At 38.9% G+C, this 17175-nt stretch overlaps 1 protein-coding gene across 1 annotated transcript in view; it reads right to left on the bottom strand.

Moving 5' to 3' along the window:
* Window positions 1-4687: 4687 nt before the first annotated feature.
* cntnap1 (contactin associated protein 1) overlaps window positions 4688-17175 on the bottom strand; it is a 34770-nt gene continuing 22282 nt past the window's right edge. The window contains exons 16-24 of the mRNA XM_060893072.1: window positions 15709-15882; window positions 15405-15623; window positions 14602-14841; window positions 14247-14489; window positions 13996-14123; window positions 13824-13917; window positions 10764-10994; window positions 9800-9844; window positions 4688-8558 (exon numbers count right to left, since the gene is read on the bottom strand). Of these exons, the coding sequence (XP_060749055.1) occupies window positions 8359-8558; window positions 9800-9844; window positions 10764-10994; window positions 13824-13917; window positions 13996-14123; window positions 14247-14489; window positions 14602-14841; window positions 15405-15623; window positions 15709-15882 (1574 nt within the window). The 3' untranslated portion in view covers window positions 4688-8358. The remainder of the gene's footprint in view (window positions 8559-9799; window positions 9845-10763; window positions 10995-13823; window positions 13918-13995; window positions 14124-14246; window positions 14490-14601; window positions 14842-15404; window positions 15624-15708; window positions 15883-17175) is intronic.

Consider the following 17175-nt stretch of genomic DNA (forward strand, 5'->3'; position numbering starts at 1 on the left):
TTCAATGTAATCATGGAGAAAAACAGACACGTTTCCTTCAAGCTTCTTTTATTGATGTGTCAGTTTGGTTTTGCTTTCAGTTATGGTCGTGGAACTTACAGTGAATGAAAAAAAAAATGACAATCATGTTACAATCTTGTTAATCGTGTTATCGAACCGTGTTACAGATGTAGGAGTGTTAACCTTTGACCTTTCATATTTGATCGATCCTTTGTCCATACACACACACACACACACACAAAACTGGTTTTACTGTATACACACATTGGATGGCATTATAAGCCAAGTGGGGAAAAAAATGTAAAATAAAAAGAAATCACTATACATTTTGTAAAAACACAAGAAAACCTTTTCAACCGAATTCACAGCTATACAAAAATCCTGCAAGATGGCGGATTAAAGCCAGTGAGACCAGTTACAGTCCTCAAGGGTCCTCAAAGTCCAGCACTCACCAGTATGCACGATACAGTACATTAGTGATAGTATATTACATTCTAATAGCAGTGAGAGTTCTGCTAAATGACTCTAAGACTTACTAAGTAAGAGTTTTTCTTTCTTTACAAAACTATTAGCCACCTTAGCCAATGATGAAGCAGCAAAATCCATAAAACCATAAAGACACACATCAGGAGCTTCAGGTAATATTCAGTTCTTGGTCTACTTTTTTTTGTGGTCTGCCTTACTGTATGTACGTTTGCGTACATTCAGGCATCTTATATTATTACAAATTCACACAGAGAACACAATATCTTTTTTGTCTCATCTGTGTCTCCTGTGTCCCACAACGTTCCCTTGCCGCTAATGCTACACGTGTGATGTGGAAACTAATGACGTCATCGGCACATCACCTCCTACTGTCACGTATGGCTTAGACAATTCCATGCCAGAGCACCAAGGGGCGTTCCGTGAAGGTTTGTTTACTGTATATCCTGTGCCATGTGCTTTCGTTTATGTTTTGTGTTCTCACACGTGTTTGCCCCGGCCAATCCTTATCCCCGTTGCCTGTTCTGCACACCGTATGTTTCATTAATTATCTCCCCTATTTATACAGTACCTGCTGTCTTATGTGAGTCTTTGCTTCATGTTGCCTGGTTATTGTGTCCTGATTTTTGTTTTTCTGTTTCCCTGGATCTTGTTTGTATTTTTGTTGCGTTCGTTTGACCCCTAGTGTTTTCCTCAGTCTGTTGGTTTAGTTATTTTATTAATAAAACCCCCATTTGACTTCTAGACTCTAGACTATGCTCTAAACTGCAGTGTGAACGCTTCATCTGTGGTGATGTCGGCGCAAGGGTTGAGTAATTCAGAAACGCCTGGAAATTTTTGTTATTTCAGTTATGAGGTTAGTTCAAGGGAACAAAAAAAATCTAGTGAGCAGCGGTTCTGCAGGTAGAAACAGCATGGTGATGATGGAGGAGATGGTTAGACTGGTCCAAGCTGACTAGAAAGCTACAGTAGGTCAAATAATAACCCTGTACATCCGTGTTAAAAAGAAACATCCCTGTTCAAGAAGAATCAGAGGTTACAGAGAGGAAAGACTCATTGAAACTGGGGAAAAGGATTAAAAACACAAGTTTAAATATAAACTAAAAAATGACCAGTCCTAATATTACGACTAACTCAACCTTTTTTACTTTCCTTTCAGACAATTACTGAATCTTTATTCCCACTTATTGTAAATTCAAAGCGAGTCAAATCATGTGACTTTATCCTGAAATCCCAACAGACACCTCTGTTGGACTTGGACCCTCCAAAACTGAAGCTGGACAAAGACGGATTCGTTTCTGCAGGAATTGCAAGGCATTTTATTAAAGAAATCTTTTGAACAGTAGCTTGTTGTGATGCATTCGTGTACGCAAAGCAAACTTCTTACAGTAGTGGAGTTTAAAGTGCCGTCAGACGTATAAGCAAACTTCCCAGACAAAACTGTTATTCTTTAGGAAGACGATTATCCTTTCAAGTGTCATAGACATAACATTGCACGAGTAACAAACAAACAAAAAAAAATGTAGAAGTGACGAAGTATTTAAGTGCTTTATTCATTGCTTGGTAGTTCAAATATCTCAAAGCTCGAACTCTGACGTTTACATTTCTTTCTTCAGCAGAAGAAAGAAATGTTGTGTCCAAAATTGAGTTAGACATGAGCGACGTCTCAAACACAACCTGCCTTTTTTCCACCCCAGATTTGTTCTTATCACGCACATATATATATACTATTATATATACTATATAACTATTTCTCAAAAAGAGCTTCTAAAATTTCCTAAGTAGATGTGTTAAAGCTTAGGTGCTTAAAGCAAAAATAAATAAATAAATAAATAAATAAATAAATAAATAAATAAATAAAATCCCACATTCTTATCCCAAGCACTATAAAAAAAAGTATTATTTTTCTCATTTTCTTTTCCTAAGCACTATATAAAATAATAGAAATCCACACATTCTTGTCCCAAGCACTATTTAAAAAAACAACCCCGGCATGGGTGCATGGTACAAGAAATCTAACATATAAGTAATATTAATGAATTTTTTCAGCTATCCAATTATAAATCATACTGTGTTTGATTTCCAGAACGAGAATAAGGAGTTTTTTTTTTAAGTGATTTTTTCCCCACCTTCCCAGATCCCATCTGGTCATGAACACAGCATTGCTATAAAAGATCAAAAGCAGCTCTCTCTGAGATTTGACCTCAAATCCTTCTGGTGATTAACACACAGAAAACAGCTCGTTGAATTCACGTGATTCAAACGTGTACTGTACATCGGTTTTGTGTGATTGAATCGATTATCATTAACGTTATGTTCATGTTTAGGTTCATCCGACGTCATTTGAGCGTGAATTTTCAAATCCCTGTATAAAATCGATCGACAAGCTCACACCTGAACTGAGAATCAAACCAACAACCCTGTTAATTTATTTATTTATTTGCAAGACTGATCAACTTTTACACTGTAGCTGAATTACGTTACTACAAAATGAATTTTCACTCATCATTCATTCATTTATCTTCTACGGCTTATCCGAACTACCTCGGGTCACGGGGAGCCTGTGCCTATCTCAGGCGTCATCGTGCATCAAGGCAGGATACACCCTGGACAGAGTGCCAACCCATTGCAGTGAATATTCACTCTTGTGTTTAAATTCAGTTAAAGAAAAGCAGCCACAAGAAATCATCAGTTTTCCTCGAGTAACGTTATATTTTTATGGAATCATTTTTCTTAAAGGTGGGGTCTTTGAAAAGGTGGGGGTTTGAAAGCCAATGTTGACATTTGAAATCACCAAAACAAACACGCCCCTAACCCGAATGGGTCCCACCCCTGTTTTGATAGCTCCGCCCCACACATACACCAGATAAGTATAACCCAAGTATAACCCAGACAACTATTATGGCGGAACATGCTGGGGCAGCTGACCGAGGGTATATTTTTATCAATAAATGACCTCAATGAGTAATATTATAGTAATACAAATGTGTTTTTGTAGTACTGTGTGTTGTACCGTGAAAGGTTTATCTCCGTTTCATGCGGAAGACGTTCAGTTCTCTCCAGCGCTGGAAAGCTGATCCTATATTAACACGTCCTACTTCTTGCATTATCGTAAGCCTTTCTTTGCTTTCTTTCTTTGTTTTTATCCTCCATGTCAATGTTAAAACCGCTTTCTGCTAATGTTACACATGCGCACTGAACACTCTCTCTGCCGCATATTGAAAAGACACTCCCCTTTCTGCTCATTGGCTACACGTTTGTTTTGTGTTTGTTTTGTTTGGTGGCCCAACGTAGTTTTCTGAAGCATTTCTCAAACAACGGAGACCCCACCTTTAACTCTGTTTTTTTTTTCAGTGCAATTTACCTGAAACAGCATTCATTTACATTAAAAAAAAATGTAAAAAAAAAAATAAAAAAAAAAGCTTTTATACCCTTCATTGTGAACCTTACACTCAGCAGTCGTTTCATCCTGTGCGAGCTAAAGCGAGAACGTGGACGTCAGGAAACACGGACGCATGGTCGTCTACTCACTCTACACACGCATACTGATAGCATACTAAAAATCAGTTTCATTGCATGTTTCAATACAAATCTCACATACGTACGTGTGTATGTCATTTATTATCGCTACTTTGGCACGATGACATGATAGATAGATTCTTTATTGTCATCGCACAGGGCACAAAGAAATTTGAAAAAATAATTTTGAAATTAAAATGAATTTTATTTATTGTTTATATTTTTTAACATGAGCTCTAGCACTGGAAGCTTTTTGGATTGCTTTTTTTTTTTATTTATTGCATTTTAATGAAAAAGTGCCATCATGCACAATGCATAGCTGTTCTACTTTTTTTGTTGTTTGTTTTTGTCTTTTTTTGTGTGTTTTTTTTTTTTTTTCTTTTTCATTTTAAAGCACAGTTTCTAGTACGACCTCGGCAGAGGGTTTGGATGGACGATGGCTGCGATCGTCTAAATCTAAACTTGATCGTCGTAAGGAAGCAGCTAGAAAGCAGCAGCAGCAGCAGTAATGACAGTGGACTGGAGCTCATCTGTTTAAACGTACACGTAGAGGAACCAAACTAAACATCTAAACACTATTAATACCTCCATCCTGGCTTATAGAACCTCAAATACTGGCTTATTTACTGCAGAAGTAAAAAGATACGTTCAAAAGAAAGTAAACCCATTTTTAATTCTGTGGTTCTACAGTACTGTATATATCGTTTTTACATCACTGTACAAGGATTGTGGCCTTATTTAACAAACTGGATATGAAAAAATCTTTAACACTGTGCTTCATCGCAACGTCCCCCACCGCCCCCTAATATTAAAATTAACTACAATCATGTGGTTCGGCTATTAGATCTTTAAACTTATAACCTCTATTACAGTGCTCTGTTTGGTGCTAATGTTGGCTGCTTTTATAGTTTTACCACAAAGTTTACTGATATTATTATGTAAACCCATAACCAATCATTTAACCAAATGTTTCATTTGGGCAGATCAACAGAGATTTGACTTTCTATATATTTTTTTTAAATAAGAAATTGTCAGCTTTTGTGAGTCAAATTTAATACAAAACTAAAAACAATAGCTCTAAGATTAAAGGAAAACTCCACTGTGAAACGTTAAGCTTGTTTACATTCATGCGTTTGTGATGTGTTTAATGATTTGTCTCAAATTAACTGTATTAATGAGAAATCCATCGTAGAAGACATTGAAGATTTTGTACAGCTAGTTAGCGATCGACAGCGAAGATGAAGACTGAAGACTAAAGCACTAAAGCGCCGCTGCATCGTTCAACTGTAAATCAAAGCAAAATCAGACAAATGCATCGCTGAAAAAAATTGAAACAAATATATACATGAAATTGTATCTCAGTAAATTAAACCGCCGCTAAAAGTTCACGGTATCTCTAAAGATTAATGTGCAAGTCGTTCAGGATGGAGTTTTCTTTTAAACTTGCCAGAAATGGCCGATATGATCAAAGATATGATAAACTACGTACATGGAATATAAAGTATTATCCTTTGCTAGTTTCAGCAAAAACAGCAGCGAGATGAAATTATATTTCGATTTGAAACCATACGGATTACTGGACAAAATTGTGTGTGTGTGTATGTGTGTGTGTGAAGGTAGGTAGGTATTTATAATAATTGCTTAACCGCATATGCATATCAGATTCCAGCTTGAGCTCAGCTCCAAACACACAAAAACGCATCAGACATCAGCGACTAATCAGAAGTATTTCCTCTCAGCGCTTCCACTCGTGTTGTGAGATTTGGAAGTTTCGGTTTAGAAAATATGAGCTTCAGGAAATTGAAAATGCTGGTCAATGTCAGAACTTACAGTCGAGTCCAAAAGTCTGTTCTGTTGTAAAAATTAGAATTAAGCGACTGTACATGAACCAAGTAAATTGTGTAATCAAGAAAGAAAGAAAGAAAGATTAATTCATAGATAATACAACTGGTGACAGTTACCAGTCCCCGAGATGACACTGTGAATTACTTGGGTCGAGTAATTAAATAGTAAGTTTTTTTTAAAACAGCAGCCATAAGTCATATATCGTCGCTGTCGGGCGGAAACCTCGTATGTCCAAATTTGGTCAATTTCATATTTTTTCACATATCGATGCTATTGGTCAGTCCCCACGTGGGTCTGTTATTTTTACAAGTTATTAACCAATCTAAAGTCTTGAAAATAGCTTGAACGCAAATCTCATAACTCCATTGGACACTTCAACTGTCCACCTCTTCCTCACTCCGCGGGAGAGCTTCGCGGCATATTTCTCCTCAAGAAGAGTTGCAACAAATCAACACGTCTTCTGAGGTAAATGTCTTCAAAACACTGGGCTCAAAGAAAAAAAAATCTTGACCCCCGCTAGTTCTGGTGCTCATCTGAGGACAGGAATTTAGCGCAAGACAATCTACTGCAACGCGGACTAAACCCTGTGCACTGCTGATAAGGTACGGCGTTTTATTCATTTCCTGAAAAATAACGGTTTTGGAGATACGAGGATTCCGCTTGACAGCGACGATATAGAGGGAGTCTCCAGAATCAGCACCTTGTAACAGACAGAGGACTTGGCTGCTGGTGGTGGTGGTGGTGTTTGTGGTAGTGGGTGGGTAGTAGGGGTTCAACAAAGCACGTGGAGCTAAACCGGAGTTAAATAATGTATTCCTGAATAAAACAAATTAATCAAATTAAACATCTGGTTCTAAGCGAGTACTTGGTATTGGACGGAAACTTTTAGACTTGACTGTACGATACGATTTAGTGGAACCAGCGAGAGGAACCTTTCAACCCTGAGTCAAGGCGTACTGACATAAAACACAGAACGGTTTTCCGTAGTCATTTCACAGGGCAGGATTTGTAAAAGATTGAAAATTGGGAAGACCTAACATGTAAGATAACATTTAGCATTAATACAGGCATGATCAAGCTCACTATGGCTCTTCTCCATATATTTAAAAAAAAAAAAAAGACCAGTATGGGAACATATATTTATGCTATATTACTAGTTTCTCTTTCGTTCTAAATACTATTCATCCAATTACAGTGACCGTACGTGCTAAGCACACCGGAGAAAGCCGAAAGAGTGTTTATACGACCCTGCAGGCATATGCAAGTCTACTCACTGATGAAGGCAGTAATATAACAAATATAGATTTCTAACCCATCAGCTTGTATGAATATTTCAAAGCTTTAGAGTTGTATGCAAAGATTAGACACCTCTAGCCAAATTACAAATTGTATTGATTTCTAAAGTGAAAAGAATTGAACGCAAACTCTGTAGTAAGTAACAATGAAAAAAATTAAATGATCTGCATGGAAGAGTCATCAGACTCTCATTACAAAACAACATATAAAATAAAATATTTAGGTTCATTCATTAATTCATTTTCTACCGCTTATCCGAACTACCTCAGGTCACGGGGAGCCTGTGCCTATCTCAGGCGTCATCGGGCATGAAGGCAGGATACACCCTGGATGGAGTGGCAACCCATCGCAGGGCACACACACACACACACTCATTCACTCACGCACTCACTAACTAGGGACAATTTTCCAGAGATGCCAATCAACCTACCATGAGTACCCGGAGGAAACCCCCAAGGCACGGGAAGAACATGCAAACTCCACACACACAAGGCGGAGGCCCGACCCTAGAGGTGTGAGGCGAACGTGCTAACCACTAAGCCACCATGCCCCCTATTTAGGTTCAATAAATATAAAATAACTATGCAACTATGCATATGCAGTAGATTTAAGTGATTTCAAAAAAGGTCAAAATTCAACACTGTGTATAGAATTTGACTAGGGGTGCGCAAACTTTTGCATGCAAATTTATATTTATAGTTTACCAGAAATAGATACAATCTTTGTAAACATGTACATTAGTAAAATGCCAGGTGATTTTTTTTTTGTTTGTTCTTTGTTGTGCATTTAATTTTTCTCTCATCTTTTTACTTTTTAAGAAACCTGGATTTCTTAAACACAGCACTGTCGACACAAACGAGCCTGTCGGTTCTTCCTAAACGTTATCCATTCCTGAGGCACTTACTTTGGCCAGCACTGCATTACGGGACACGGATCTGATGAACCCTGCAAATGTTGAGCCAAAAAGCACCAGATGTCAGATTAACATCCGATTACCACCAATGGACACCAGGGGCAGAAAAAATACCAGAAGTACACAATAGAAATGAAAAGTATAAAGACTCAATATAGGCATGTTCTAGAATTGTAACTTAACCCGTTTCATCTATCCTTTCCATCATTTCCTCTTCCTTTCCTTTGATTACCCCAAAGCCCCCTACTCCTCAACACCCCACCCCTCCCCACGTTCCCCTGGACCCTGTTTCTCTCAAGATGTTATTCACCAATCGCCTCCTCCTGGATTTCCGACAGGTTCTTCTTCTCCTTGCGCAGCGTTTCGGTGAGAGGACGAGCAGAACTGGGCGACTCCAGGTTTTTCGGCTCGTTTGTGTGATAGCTGCCTTTATATCTGTACAGGTAAATGTACATCCCATACAGCATGAGGAACAGCAGCATCAGTGACACGGTGACGATCACTACGGAGACACACATACAAACACACACAAGGCAAATCACCACATTAATTCTGTTACCGCTTCTATAGAAACAACGTACATGGACTTAAACAGACATTTATGCCAGACACTTCACCCGATCTACTACTACTAATAAACTATTTTTAAAAACGTTCTGTTATTTTGACGAATAAAATGTCTGATCGTTGATATGGTGAAGTTTTCTTCAAGGAGGTGATTATTTAACATTCAGGAAGGAGTCTCCAGTATCAGTAAGTTTTCTGACAAATCTTTAGGACAGAAGGATTTGCTGTTTGCAGAGAGAAAAACAATGTCTTGCAAACATTTCATAGCCATTAGGTTCAGTAGAATAAACGTAGCTATAAAAGCATAAAAGTACGACTCGGGGAAGTATAGGACAATATTATGGAAGCAATGAACTCAAAAGTATTTGTCGAAATTATTTAAAACCAAGTCAAGATCACGAGTTAGACACAATAATGAGATAAAATCTTGAAATAAGAATTTACTAAGTCGAAATAACGAGCTAGTAGGGCATAGGATACATTATGAGTTAGTAAGACACAAGAACATTTGAAGTTACTTAGTCAAAACTAAGTTAGTAAGAAACAATAACAAGATAATATACTGACACTGACACAAAAATGAGATATTGCTATGAAATAATGAGTTTCAAAGTCAAAATAACGTGTAAGTCACAAAAATCAGATACTATCTTGAAATTAAGAGATATTAAGCCAGAACTACAAGTTAGTAAGACATCGCTGAGATAATATCTTGAAAATAAGTCCGAATTATGAGACACTAAGACACAATAATGAGATATCTTGAAATAAAGTCAGAAATTACGAGTTAGTAAGAAAAATAATGAGATAATATCTTTAAAGTAAGAGATGTTAAGTCAGAGTAATGACATCATTTTTAGACCTTGAAGTTTAAAGCTTACATAAAATTGATTTACTCTTAGTATAAATCAATGATGTTTTATTTCATGAATATGTTTAAAGTAAAAGTGCTTCACGTTTCACAGATGTTCATAGCAATTAAAGTAACCGTTAATCCGTTATCTTAATTCTGAAAATTGGAAATCTACATATGCCAAGAGACCAGGCATGATCAAGAAACAAGACAGAAAGAGAGAGAAAGAAGTGCATTATTAAGAAACAAGAAACATTTAATACAAACAGGCTTTGAACAGTGTAGGAATAATTGGTATCTTTTTAGAAATGATGAAAACTTACACGTCATCCAAGGTGGAGTCACATCATCATGAATATAATCAAAGACTGAAAATGAAGCAAAAAAATAGATAATTATAACCTCTTTACCTTAAAATGGCACTTATATACCAGTTATTATTATTGTTATTATTATTGTTATTATTATTCTTGTTATTATTATTATTATTATTATTATTATTATTATTATTATTAGTATGACAAATTTGGTAAAATTGAAATCATTAATTTATTATTTGTAGATTTTTTTATATATCGTCGCTGTCGGGCGGAATCCTCGTATCTCCAAAACCATTACTTTTCAGGAAATAAAAAAAAACGCCGTACCTTATCTGCAGTGCACAGGGTTTAGTCCGCGTTGCAGTGGATTGTCTTGCGCTAAATTCCTGTCCTCAGACGAGCACCAGAACTAGCGGGGGTCAAGATTTTTTTTTCTTTGAGCCCAGTGTTTTGAAGACATTTACCTCAGAAGACGTGTTGATTCGTTGCGACTCTTCTTGAGGAGAAATATGCCGTGAAGCTCTCCCGCGGAGTGAGGAAGAGGTGGACAGTTGAAGTGTCCAATGGAGTTATGAGATTTGCGCTCAAGCTATTTTCAAGACTTTAGATTGGTTAATAACTTGTAAAAATAACAGACCCACATGGGGACTGACCAATAGCATCGATATGTGAAAAAATATGAAATTGACCAAATTTGGACATACGAGGTTTCCGCCCGACAGTGACGATATATTAAAAAACGTATTTTTCATTTGACTCTAACACATAAAGGTTTTAAAGATACTTATTAATATGTCAACTATAATAAAAATCGCATTTTCTGTGGTGTAAAACACAGAAAAAAAAAGTCAAGGAAGATAAATACGTACAAAAATAAAGGAAGCACAAGAACGCATTTGATCAGAAAAAGTCAATATGATAAATACAAACAGGATAATATTGGATAAAAGTTGAAACGTGGTCTTACATATTCCAGTGAACCAGGGGTCGTCCTCCCAGGGCACGTAGCCTAGGACAGGAGGGAACGCAGCGCAGTTTGACTCCACCACGTAGCCCTGGGTGGTGACAGGTGGGTTGGTGACGTTGGGCCGGAAATACGCCTTCAGTGGTGCAAAGATGTTATAACGGACCCCCGATATGCAGCCCACTAATCCTGGACTGTTGTGTCTCTGAACATCGTAATCAATATCGCCAACCTCTTTGGAAAAATGAGCAGAGAATTAAACATCATTAGTAGAGTATAAATCATACCACACATTTAATGAGACCCAAATAACTGCCTTAAAACAACAACATGCAACTTTTAAGTTTAACTTTTAACTTAAACAGTAATCCTTGATAAGGATACACCTCGACTCTGTATTCAATTATTTTCCTATAATTCTACAATGACAGCATAGCAATTTACCATCACTACCAAATGTAATTGATTTGTTAACATCATGACTTGTTTTGTTAACATTTCTAGTTACATTTAATGTCGTAAACCATTCATGACACAAGTACGTTCCTGTTAAAGTAGCTTTACAGAAATATATAAACTCAGGATATCAGTTTAATTACATTTTAATGTGTGATGAGCAAGCCAGAGGTGACAGTGGTTAGGAAAAACTGCCTGAGACAATATGAGGAAGAAACCTTGAATCTCAAAAAGGAACCCATTCTCACCTGGGTGACACCATAGCATGTGATTGATTTATAGAAGGGCATAATTTCCCTTCTATAACTGTTTACTATATGGTGAAACAGTGCAAATGTGTAACCAGGAGTTTCATTCTAGTTATAACATGAAGTCTAGCTTGTTGTAGACTGGAGACCAAAACTGATGCAGTGCTAAGACTATCTTCATGGATTCGGTATGGAAGTGGTACCATCCACTGCAGTCCCATGAATCTTTAGGCTATCCATGTGGAGGGTCTATTATTCATTCATTCATTCATTCATTTTCTACCGCTTATCTGAACTACCTCGGGTCACGGGGAGCCTGTGCCTATCTCAGGCGTCATCGGGCATCAAGGCAGGATACACCCTGGACGGAGTGCCAACCCATCGCAGGGCACACACACACTCTCATTCACTCACGCAATCACACACTACGGACAATTTTCCAGAGATGCCAATCAACTTACCATGCATGTCTTTGGACCGGGGGAGGAAACCGGAGTACCCGGAGGAAACCCCCGAGGCACGGGGAGAACATGCAAACTCCACACACACAAGGCAGAGGCGGGAATCGAACCCCCAACCCTGAAGGTGTGAGGCAAACGTGCTAACCACTACGCCACCGTGCCCCCCCAGGGTCTATTATACAAGATTTAAACATTAAAAATAGTTATTAGCATTAAAATTACAACCCGTCACTCTCCTTTAGATCACAAAACTTCAGGCTTATGGTAGTTCCCAGAATATCAAACTCTACTAAAGGCGCTAGAGCATTTTCATATTTAGCTCGCAATCCTTGGAATAGCCTTCCTGACAGTGTTCGGAGCTCAGACACACTCTCCTAGTTTAAAGACAAATCTCTTTAGCCAGGTGTACACATAATACACCCCATAACCTTGTGCTCATTATGTACATTATTATCTAGTGCTGGGTAATATAATGAACAGCAGCTACGCTAATTTCTCTCCACTTGCTTCTCTTTTTCTATCCATCCTGAGGCATCCAGAGATTGTACCAGCTTCAGATGTGTTCTGCTTCATCCAGAGATTGTACCAGCTCCAGATGTGTTCTGCTTCATCCAGAGATTGTACCAGCTTCAGATGTGTTCTGCTTCATCCAGAGATTGTACCATCTCAAGAGGATTCTGCTGTATGAGGATTCCAGACTGTAACAGTGTCATGAACTGTACAGGGTTCCATGGTTGAAGTTTTTCATCCTGACCACCAGGGGGTTCTAGGTGCTCCCTGGGTGTGATTAAAAGGTGAGAAGGTAGTAGAGCAAGATAGAGGACAGCATGGTGTGCCTTGTGTTCCTTCTCTGCCCTGAGAGACCATCCTGGTTGAGAAACTTAATTGTTTGCTGCTCAATTATAAGTGAATATTTGATTGTAACCACTGAATGATTAATTCTGAATAGTTCTACCTTGCATAACTGTAAAAAGTTATTGCATAAAAGTGTATGTGTGGAATGTAGTTCTGAGGCAAGGGTTTGTCTTTCACACCTTTTTTTCCTCAATGTTTGTACTTTCTTTTGTAGAAGGATTTTTGGTTTATGGACTACACTTCTTGTACGTCAACGCATGCTATGGGAATAATTTGGAGGTGCTGTCATTATAGAAGAGCCTGATGTGCCAGGTCATATGGGACATTTCTTGCATTATGTCTGGACTTTACCATAAGTACAAGTATTGTTTTCATTTATAAAACTTGTTGTGCTTTCTTATTTTTCCTTTTTCTTTGTTGTTATTTGTTTGTTTTTTTGTAATTGTTTGTACTTATGAATGGTCAAAATAGAATCTCTGAAGGATTGAGTCCTTGATAAATGTGGATTGTGCATGTCTTATGTTTGCATACCAAAATAACCTGAGTATTGTGTGAAATAATACAGTTGATCCCTCCCTCAACTTAGTATAGCTGGTTTGTTTGTTCGAGGGAATCAGTTATAAGACATTCAAGAGGAAATGCCAACTCCATCTGGTCCTTAAGGACCACAACCTTCTAATCAAAACACAATTGTCAAACTGTATATTTATAATCACACCCTCCAGTGTCACCCAAATGAGGATGAGGTTCACTTTTGAGTCTGGTTCCTCTCAAGGTTTCTCCCCCTTCATCTTCCAGTAACCTCAGGCTTGCTCATTGGGGATGAATACAATCGTGTTAAATATAAGTCTAATATTAATCTTGAATCTTTGTATTATATTATTATTTGCATAACATTAAACGTTCTGTTCTATTTTTCTTAAAGCTTCTGCAAAGCTGGTTTGAGACAATGTCCATTGTTAAATAAAATAAATTGGAATTGGAATTTGAAAATTAGGGCTTTTGAAGAACACAAGAAGCATGAGAGTGAGTTTTTATCTTACCCATGACACGGCCAAGAAAGATACTCTTTGGTGAGTCAAATCTGGGAATCTCCCCTGGAGTTAATCTCTCCACCCACGGCTCCATGTAATCCACCTGAAAGACCCCTACAGGTTAGAGAACGTAGATGTCGGTGCTACGTTACAATTGTGTGCAATACATTCTGAGTCGTACCTGGGTCCATACGGTGTAATTGTGTCTGGTGATGTTGACAAAGTGAGGGAAGCCATCAGCCAGGTTCCTGGTAGTCAGCTGAAATTTATGCGTTAATAAACCCAGACGATACCTCAGGGAGAGAGTACCTGTATAGGAAGTGACATTATCACCAATCTTAACATGATACCTGCCCTGATGACTGGGTAAAGGATGGGTGTGAGCTTGTTTTGTGTAATGGTTTGGTGTTTGGTGTTGGCATTTTGGTGTACCGTCTTTCTTGAGCAGCACAGCGATGTAGTCTTTGTGGAAGGAACTGATGTAGAGCAGCACGGCTGGAGTCTGCTGCGTGCTGAAGCTAAACTCAATGTCATCCGTGGTGGTGTTGTAGCCCAACATGAAGTGGTGCCAGTGTGGCTCAATCCAGAAGTTCGCCCACCAGGCATCCTCTGAAATGGGCTCTTTACGGATGTCGTAGCGCAGCCAAGCACCCACGTCAAAAAATGCTCCTATATCTGAGAACAACAAAATGTAGTGATGGAATTAGAATTGCACAGTTTAGTTGGTTCAAGTCATTAGGAGTCACCTCTATGACGACGAGTTGTCCAAAGGAAGTCAAGGACTCACCGAGATGGCAGTAATAACCGTCGAAGGCTGTGTTGTTGCAGTCGCAGGAGTACGAGGCGTAGCCATCAATGCACTGCCCTCCGTTCCGGCAGGGGATGGAGGCGTTAAGACACGCTCCAGTGCAATTCCTCCGGATCCCTGTGCGCTCATCAACCTTCCCCTCCAGATCCACAGGGACACCGTTCATTCGGAGGCCACGCAGACAACCCAAGAATGGTCTTAGAGTGTGATTTGCAGCACCTACACAGAGACCACAACGTCTTCAGAGACTGACTGAAAACCATTGGGGTCACATTGGGAAAGATATAAAATGAATGCAATGAAGGCTTTGCTTTTCACTGGAATCTATTCCATAGGTTCCTACTTGGTTGAAGGAAACCCTGCAGCTGCATAGCATCAAGGGCGGTTCTAGAGGCAGGGTCACAGGGGCCCTAGCCCCTGCTGAAATCTGATTGGCCCCCGTTCCATCAATCGTCGACGAGAAGAGCAACCGGAGAATTTTTCACAACGATCACAGATGCAATTCCACCCCCAAACAATTGGCGGCACTCGAGCCTTTGAAAAAGGAATGACTGCCGAAATGTATTTGCACCGTACTGAATAAATTATTTTGTGTGCTTGAATGTACCCTGTACTTGGCCCCTGAATGTAACTAAATGTGGCCCTTTAATGGCCCTTGTTACAGAAAAATCCTAGAACCGCCACTGCATAGCATCCCTTTGCAGATGAAACGGGAACATCCCTACTATGGGTGAACTGAAGCATTTTGAGTGATACTCCTGATATTTACATTGCCTTCGCACCTACAATCAGGGGTTGAGTGAACTCCATGCTGATGTAGGTTTGCCCAGGGAACTTATGGATAGCCGGAGGATAGAAGTCCACTTTGAGACGTGCCATTTTGGCATTAATCTCAGCCTCCACGTAGTGCCATTCGTTATCGTTGAGCGGTTTGGTAGTGCGCTGGGTCACATTCCTAATCCCGTCACCCACCATGAAGATGAACACCACCTCGGTAGTAGCTGAGAGAGAAACAAAGAACAAGAGCTGCGAATTTCTGCTATGTTTAGCATGTTTATTATATTTTGTTTTTGTTTGACACCATACAGTTCAGCTCGATCCTGATAAAATTGCGTAGATGGTCATCTGAGTTTTCAAGGAAAACACCGTTTGTGCGGTAGGTCCTGAAGTGGAAGGTGATGTCAGCACTGGTGCCAGGTTTAAAGGTTGGGAAGGTCATATAGGTGGGCTTGGTAATGGCTACTGTATTCCAGATACTTCCTATAGGAGCAAGACACAAACACTAAATAATCAGAAATGGAATAAAACTCTACCTTTACTGGACTAAAATTTTCATAATGTCTTTCCTTGGCTTACTAACAGTCCCAACCCTGCCAGGTAAAGATGCCACCATTATCTTGAGAGAGTTCCAGTCAGTTTTAGTCCACTAATTGGGTGCACAGTTTAGACAGAGTTTGTACTGCTTAGAGTCAGAAGCCACCCTTTCAGATGGGATTTCAGTATTTACTGTTAATTATTTTGTGACAAACAATAATGATGAGAAAATGTACAGAACATTGATTCCATAATTACTAACTATGTATTACTTATTGTAATACATATTGTATTTAAATACTAAGTAAAGTAGATACTTACTGTATTTATTGAGTTTGTATTGAGTTCAACATCCAACAATTTTTTTTACAGATTTTATTGTTTTCATGGTTGTGTGATTTCTGAGCAAAAGGCGATAATGAACAATAATATTGGGAAAATGGATCATAAAAAATCATACAAAGGTCATAACCAACAAATAATGAACAATAAATACTGAATAATGAATAATATATACTGAATAATTACAAATAACCACGAACTAACAAACAATAGTTAATGTGAATTTGGTTAAAACCATTCATTCATTCATTCATCTTCTACCTCGGGTCACGGGGAGCCTGTGCCTATCTCAGGCGTCATTGGGCATCAAGGCAGGATACACCCTGGATGGAGTGCCAACCCATCACAGGGCACACACACTCTCATTCACTCACACAATCACACACTACGAACAATTTTCCAGAGATGCCAATCAACCTACCATGCATGTCTTTGGACCGGGGGAGGAAACCGGAGTACCCGGAGGAAACCCCCGAGGCACGGGGAGAACATGCAAACTCCACACACACAAGGTGGAGGCGGGAATCGAACCCCGACCCTGGAGGTGTGAGGCGAACGTGCTAACCACTAAGCCACCGTGCCCCCCTGGTTAAAACCAAATTCTTAAAAATTTTTTTTTTTTTTTTTTTTTTTTTTTTTTTTATAGTTTTCTCATCAGTGTTTCCTTTGTTGTTCCATATCAATGTCCTTCACAGGTTTCCTTCTTAAGTCCTCTTTAAGATGAATTTTACACAAAACTCAAATTTTCTCTGACATGTTTTGCCATGCTGCCATTGCTGGGACCATGAGCAAGGCCGTTAACCCTCAACTTCTCAGTTTTGAACTTATTATCTTCCCAACGGTAGCCCAACCCCTTAGCCACTGGGCTACCACATGCTGCTCTGGTGGATGCAAACA

This window comes from Tachysurus vachellii, chromosome 18, assembly GCF_030014155.1.
Source record: "Tachysurus vachellii isolate PV-2020 chromosome 18, HZAU_Pvac_v1, whole genome shotgun sequence".
Lineage (NCBI taxonomy): Eukaryota > Metazoa > Chordata > Actinopteri > Siluriformes > Bagridae > Tachysurus > Tachysurus vachellii.